The sequence below is a fragment of the Hemitrygon akajei genome, unplaced genomic scaffold, assembly GCF_048418815.1.
Source record: "Hemitrygon akajei unplaced genomic scaffold, sHemAka1.3 Scf000140, whole genome shotgun sequence".
Taxonomy (NCBI): domain Eukaryota; kingdom Metazoa; phylum Chordata; class Chondrichthyes; order Myliobatiformes; family Dasyatidae; genus Hemitrygon; species Hemitrygon akajei.
In genome coordinates, this window is record NW_027332026.1 from 19,390 (window position 1) to 26,945 (window position 7,556).

The following is a 7,556-nucleotide window of genomic DNA, read 5'->3' on the forward strand; positions in this document are numbered from 1 at the left end:
ATTTCAGGACCCTACAGCAGTTTAATTCAATCTGATTAATTACAAAGGTACAATCAGTGGCAAATATGATTCACCAAAACCTAGCTTTAAAATACAAACGCATGAATGCCCCCCATCACTTCATCGAGGCACCGTAAGTTCAAGCCTGATCCACCTTTAGAGTCAAAATCTTACAAATTATATGATAATCAATACATTATATCAGATATGTCAGAAATAATCTTACACTCTGAGTCTCAGCAAACTGCAAAGCGGCAAAGCTTTATTTTTCACGAGTCTGCAGAGTCGGACCCAAAACTGCTCCAGCAGTATTGAGCCCAGAGCATTACATTTCACTTCCTTTTATACAGTTTCAAGTAGGTTATCACGTGTCCCTCAGTTGCTGTATCATTCCTACAATTATTCATAGTCAGCTCCACTCTCCCCCTCCCCACAGGCTTGTACATTTCGGGGGTCACATACACATTTTCTCATATCCTCTGTCCTTGGAGTTAGCCATCCGCAGAGCCATGTCTGCCAAGTTTTCAAACACTTATCGGCCTTGGAGTTAGCCACAAGAGTACAGCTTCTCTCCATCTGTTTCATCCACCTCCGCTCTCAGCTCCTAGCTTAATGACTCCTTTTTAGTTCTTCATGATTACCACAAGGTACAGATTGTACCTATACAGTTTTGCAAGAATCTTATATCCTTATTTAGCAATGTGTCAGCATATGTTTTGTAAGCTTAGATCTTAGCACAGTCTAACCTTAACCCTTTCTCTTCTTACAATTCCACCCTTTTTCTTTTTAGAGTGTGCTAAGGATTTGTCCAGGGATTCCACTCTTTCAGTTCTCTGCCTCGTTGCAACAGCATTTTAGCCGGGTCAGCTGGGTTCCCTGGCTGCATTACCTGTACTACTACTCGCGTTATTAATGCTCTCAAGCAGGGTATTAAGCATGGTAATATGATTATCATTATGAGTATTCCGCCTAATATTAACAGGGTTATTCGCCACCAGCTTCCTCCCAGCAGACTATCCAGCCAACTCAGGTTCCCTAAGGATCTCCAAGTTTGTACTGGCACATGGGCCAACTTCCGAATTTTGTCGGATATTTTCAACACTGCCTTTCCATTATCATTTATCTTTAGGCAACAGTTTTTCAGATTGAACTTTCCACAGACCCCTCCCTCGGAGGCCAATAGGTAATCCAATGCTAATCGATTTTGGTATATGGCTGTTCTCATCTGGCTTTGCTGCTCAGCCAGCAATTCCAGAGCCAATGCGGTTTGGTTGGTGATCACCTCTACTACAGCTTGTAGGCGTATTATTCGATTTAACATATATACCGGGGTTCGGTAACCCCATGACCCATCCTGGGCCCAAGTTGCTGGTCCGTAATATTCAATGATGCGTGCTGGAGGCCACTCGTCGCCCCATTCTCCCACCTTTATCTCCCGCTTCTCCCTTCTCAGTGAGTCAAATAACTTGATTCCCAATTCCCTATCTTCATCCTGGGGTAGGAGGAAGAACTCTGGCCTTATAAGGCCTAAGAAACAAACTCCTCCCCATCCTTTCGGCAATTTGGTGTATGCCTGATTCCCACAAATCCAGAACAGACCTTCTGGGACAAATCCTCCTTTCCTTGCTTTCCGCCAGGCTTTCCAAACACTGGGAATTCCTTCGTACGGGTTATGCCCACTGCAATTCCAGATTCCCGAATTGTTTCCCATAGCCGTACAATTGTCCTTTGCCCCTTTAGTTATGTACCAAGTCGGCTCCTCGGGCCACCAAGTGGCATTATTTTTTGTTTTAGCCAACTTTATACTCTGACATGGGCTTTCTCCTACTTTCACCTTCCCTTTTCTTTCTACACATACTTGTCCTTCCGGATAGTTTGTTAACTTCCATTCTTGCGTCCTCCCAGTCCTTTTCTTATCCCAATCATGAGCCAATAGCTCCCACACACTCAAACTCTCACCTATCCATGGCCATTGCTCGCTCATGTGGGGTCCCCCACAAACCCAACAGTCACTTACATTTAAACTTGTAGCTATTCGAGTTGCTAAGTCTATAAACAGGTTTTCCTTCATTTCCGGTCTTGTTTTTCCATAGGTTCCCCATTCTTCTCTGACTCCACCAAACTCTGCCCTTCCTTTTTCTTTCCTTTCACATATCCATTCTGTCTCAGGGCATGTACTTTCTCGTACACTCCAACTTCTCCCTTCTCCTTTTTCTTCTCTCACTGATCCACCGGGGTATCCCCTGTTCTTTCTCAGGGTATATTTTATTCCTCCCTCTTCACATTCCTCTTTTTCTTTTTCATAACATTGGTCATTTACATGTGAATGTGACACAAGGGCCCCGGGTCGTTCTTTTCCTTTCTCCAAAACTCGGTTCCTACACTTGTCACATTTCCCTTCTATTTTTCCCACATACAGAATTAAATATATTACAGTCAATAATGTAACAGTCCACATTGAGTTCATTTTTGTTGCCTTTTCAGTTTCACCACCAACGGTTCTTCACTGGGAACACAGGTCCACTCCGTGTGTCCCTCAGGCTTAACTGGTCCCTTTATTCTGGATGCGTGGGTCCACCCTTTCTCTTTTGTTCGTACGGCCGCCTCGGTGGTTAACAGGACCTGGAAAGGGCCTTCCCACTGTGGTTGTAACTTCTCCGGCTTCCAGGTCCGTACCAGAACCCAATCTCCAGGCACGATCTGATGTAAAGCAAAGTCGAGCGGCGGAGTCTGGGCCAAGAGACCCTTCTTCCGCAGTTCTGCAAAGGAACGAGATAGTGCCAGTAAATAGTTCCTTATAAAAATATCACCCCCTTGTAGCGTGGGGTACCCTTCTACCTTATTCCAATACGGGAGTCCAAACAGCATTTCATAGGGGGAGATTCCTATATCCTTCCTGGGTGCTGTTCGGATTCTTAACAGGGCGATGGGGAGACACTTAGTCCAGGGTAACTTGGTTTCTAGCATTAATTTGGTCAATTGCGCCTTTAAGGTACTGTTCATCCTTTCCACCCGTCCCGAACTCTGGGGATGCCACGGGGTATGGTATTTCCATTGGATACTCAATGCATCACAAATCAACTGGTGCGTCTTGGAGGCAAAGTGTGTCCCTCTGTCCGAGTCTATGGACCCCATGATCCCATATCTGGGGATTATGTTTTCTAGTAGTATTCGGGCTACTGTAGGCGCATCGGCCTTTGTGGTCGGGTATGCTTCCACCCAGTGGGTAAAATGATCCACTATTACTAACAGGTACTTCCATCTCTGCACTGAGGGTAGTTCGGTAAAGTCGATCTGGACTCTATGGAACGGTCTCATGGCCAATGGCTGGCCACCTCTTGGAGTGGATCGCATCACTTTCTTGTTTATCCGCTGGCACGTCGGACATCCAGTTATCTCTTGCTGGGCCAGTGTGTATATTCCTTTGCATACATAGTCCCTCAGAATTGTGTCGCACATGGCCTGTACTCCCCAGTGGGTTTGATGGTGCAACTGTTGGAGGATGTTGCGGGTTACTTCCTTATTTAGTACCTGTCTCCCATCCGGGACCGTCCATTTACCATCAGTGTCTTTTCGGGCTCCTAGTTGGTTCATGCTATCAATCTCTATTTGGGTAAACATAGGTTGTTTAGTAAGTCCTTCCCTCACTGGTATCAAGGTCAGGAGTTGGATCGGGTCTTCAACGGCTGCTCGTTTGGCCTCCCCATCGGCTAGACGGTTCCCTACTGCTTCAGGTGTTGATCCTTTTTGGTGTCCGGGTACATGTACTACCGCAATCTCAGTTGGTAGGGCCAGGGCTCCCAATGTCATACTTATCATTTGCTCGTGTGCCAGTCCCTTTCCTCTGGCCGTTATCAGTCCTCTTTCTTTCCATATCTTCCCAAAGGTATGTACTATCCCATAGGCGTACTTAGAGTCAGTGTATATTGTTCCGATCCTCTTCTCCAATATCCTCAGAGCCCTCTGGAGTGCGTATAATTCGCATGACTGGGCCGACCAGTTTCCCGGTAATCTCCCGGACTCCACTATTCTTTCAGTCTCTCCGTCAATGATGGCATATCCGCTGTGCCGTACTCCATCAATACATCGTGAGGATCCATCTATATACAATTCCTGTCCTTCTCCCAGGGGAACTTCCTGTAAGTCCTCCCGGCTCTTTGTTTGCAAGTCCAGCAATTCAATACAGTCGTGTTCTGACTCCTTTTCTTCTAGTCCTCCATAGAGGAACTGGGCTGGGTTGCAACTGGAATCCTTTGCGAAGTTTAGGTCTTCTCCGGTCATCAGTATAGTTTCGTACTTTAGAATGCGGGAGTCAGTGAGCCACCGATGTGCCTTCTGGGCTAGTAGGGTGCTGACCGAGTGGGGAGAATGCACTGTGATCTTCCCTCCAAAGGTTAGTTTCCGGGCTTCCTCTACCAATACCGCTGTCGCTGCCACTGCTTGGATACAGGTGGGCCATCCACGCGATACCGGGTCTAACATTTTTGACAGGAAAGCCACGGGTTGCCGCTTTCCTCCTCTTAGTTGGGTGAGTACCCCTTGGGCCATTCCTTCGGCATTGTTGACGTACAGCTGGAATGGTTTTTCCAGGGCTGGCAAGACTAACACCGGAGCACGGATCAATTGCCCCTTGATATAGTTGAATTTTTGCTCCTCTTCCTTTGTCCATTTTACTGTTTGCTCATCTTGCCCGAGTTTATCATACAGAAATCTCACCAGGGGAGTATAATTCTCAATCCAGATTCGACAATACCCCACTAACCCCAGGAACTGTCGTATCTCCTTCTTGGTACGAGGTAGCGACATCCCTGTTATTCCAGCTATCCTTTCTGGGGTAATGCTTCGCTGTCCCTTACTGACCCGGTGTCCCAGATACCTTACTTCCTTTTCCACGAATTGTAACTTTTTCTTGGAGACCCGTAGCCCCTTTTTCCCTAGGAAGTTCAGTAATCTGATGGTATCTTCCTGCACCCCTTTCTGTGTTGGCCCGGATAGTAATAAATCATCCACATACTGTAGCAGTTGGTTCTCTGGAGCACATTGGAATTCCGCTAGTACTTGCTCCAAGACCTGCCCGAATAGGTTAGGTGACTCAGTGAATCCTTGCGGCAGGACCGTCCATCTGAGTTGTCTTTTCCGCCCTGTTGTAGGATTTTCCCATTCAAACGCAAACATGTCCCGACTGCTTTCTTCTAGCGGGCAACTCCAGAAAGCATCTTTTAGATCTATTACACTGAACCATTCATGGTCAGGGGAGATTTTACTCATCAGGGTGTACGGGTTGGGTACTACCGGGTATCGGGTCTGGACTACTGCATTTAGACCCCGCAGGTCTTGTACCATCCGATAAGTCCCGTCCGGCTTTCGCACCGGGAGGATGGGGGTATTATATGGCGACATACATTCTTCCAGCAGTCCATCTGCGATCAGCCCTTCAATTACCGGCTGCAGCCCTTTTCTTCCTTCCATCGCAATGGGATACTGCTTCCTCCTTACTGGGCGACCGTCCGGTAGCAAGGTGATCTGTAGAGGGCTGATGTTCAATCCTCCCCTATTTCCCTCTCTATACCACACCTCGGGCTCTATTTTCTGGTCGTCCTCTTCTTTTAATGCGAATAATTTTACTATTATTTCTCCATTGTTCGGCACTGTTCCAATGCCCAGTTGCACTTGCAGGTCCCTTCCTAATAGGTTGAATCCTGCCGAGGGCAGCAGGAGAAGGTCTTGCCTTGTTGCCCTATCTTCATATCCGACTTCCACATTGTCCACAATGGACACTTGTATCGTTTTTCCTCCGATACCGGATACCTTCATTACTCTTGTTCCTGTTCGGGCGCCGGGAGGTATCTGGATTACACTGGATCTTTCAGCACCCGAATCTACCATAAAGGTTGTATCTGACCCTTGGGGACCTAATTTCAGATTTACCAGGGGTTCCTGTCGATAGTTTCTTCTCCCCAAGGGTAGGAACCCCCGACCCCCCTAGTCTTCGTCCTCCATCATGGCATATGACCTGACCTCTCGCCGATACTTAGGACATTCCCGTTTAAAATGTCCTTCCTCGTTACAGTGGAAGCATCTTAGAGTCCTTCGCGTTTTCCTTCCTGGTTCTTGGCCATTGCCTCGGTCTGACCACGTTCCCCTCTTTTCCCTGTTTTCTGTGGTTACTTGCTGTACTGTCTGAACCATTATCCTAACGGTCTTTTTCTGTTTCTCCTCGTCTCTCTCTCCTCTTCCGCCTGCCGTTGTGGATCATCCGGATGCGGAGCACTAGCAGCTTGTTCGGGCTGCTGGGGCCGGGGAACATAAGGGGGAGGTAGATGATTCAACACTTCCCAAGGAGGCTCTTCCTCCTTAGTTTTAGTTTCTAGTTTAAAACTTCTTGCGGAGTCTCCTGGTCCGGGAACCCAGCAAGAGGCATACTCATTTTCTTCCTCTCTCACATTTGGTTTAGAGTTTACATATATGTTTAAGGCCTGTCTAACCCAATCCTCATCTGACCCAAATGGTGGCCACCATACCGAGGACCCTGTTATTGGCTGTTTGGACCATGATTTGCAATATTCTACCATTCTCTTTTTCTGCTTTCCCTTTGTTCGTCCATATCCCCATCCTGCAAACATTCTACCGAGGGGGCTATCAGGAGGTACCTTCGGGAACAAACCCGAACTCTCCGGCTCCTCTTCCTTTGAGCTTCCCCCTCCCATTATTCCCTTCCCGGCCCGGTTCTTTTTACTCTAGGTGTCGTCACACCTAGTTTACCCGGTCACACCCACCTAGATCTCAGTTAGCTAGTCTCACTTACCCGGTGTGCCGTAGAACCGTCTCCTTTCCTCCCTGCTTTGCCGCCTTGCGCTGTCCGGATCTCACTCGCTCAAGCCGTTTCAGACGACGAGCAAGGAATCAGGGACTGCCGAACTCGGCAGGGTGCACCTTCTCCGATGTCCTTCCTCTCGCCCTCCACGACCGGAGTGGGGATCCCGGACGAGCCCCCAGCTGTCAGAAATAATCTTACACTCTGAGTCTCAGCAAACTGCAAAGCGGCAAAGCTTTATTTTTCACGAGTCTGCAGAGTCGGACCCAAAACTGCTCCAGCAGTATTGAGCCCAGAGCATTACATTTCACTTCCTTTTATACAGTTTCAAGTAGGTTATCACGTGTCCCTCAGTTGCTGTATCATTCCTACAATTATTCATAGTCAGCTCCACTCTCCCCCTCCCCACAGGCTTGTACATTTCGGGGGTCACATACACATTTTCTCATATCCTCTGTCCTTGGAGTTAGCCATCCGCAGAGCCATGTCTGCCAAGTTTTCAAACACTTATCGGCCTTGGAGTTAGCCACAAGAGTACAGCTTCTCTCCATCTGTTTCATCCACCTCCGCTCTCAGCTCCTAGCTTAATGACTCCTTTTTAGTTCTTCATGATTACCACAAGGTACAGATTGTACCTATACAGTTTTGCAAGAATCTTATATCCTTATTTAGCAATGTGTCAGCATATGTTTTGTAAGCTTAGATCTTAGCACAGTCTAACCTTAACCCTTTCTCTTCTTAC

General features: G+C 47.4%; 1 protein-coding gene across 1 annotated transcript; it reads right to left on the bottom strand.

Annotated features, from left to right (window-relative positions):
- Positions 1-241: 241 nt before the first annotated feature.
- On the bottom strand, positions 242-7,546 carry LOC140723845 (endogenous retrovirus group 3 member 1 Env polyprotein-like). Its single transcript, XM_073038404.1, has 2 exons — positions 6,806-7,546; positions 242-2,759 (listed from the first exon to the last, which is right to left on the bottom strand). Exon 2 carries the CDS (start codon positions 2,465-2,467, stop codon positions 797-799), a length of 1,671 nt encoding a protein of 556 aa, XP_072894505.1. The 5' UTR covers positions 2,468-2,759; positions 6,806-7,546; the 3' UTR covers positions 242-796.
- Between the last annotated feature and the right edge of the window lie 10 nt (positions 7,547-7,556).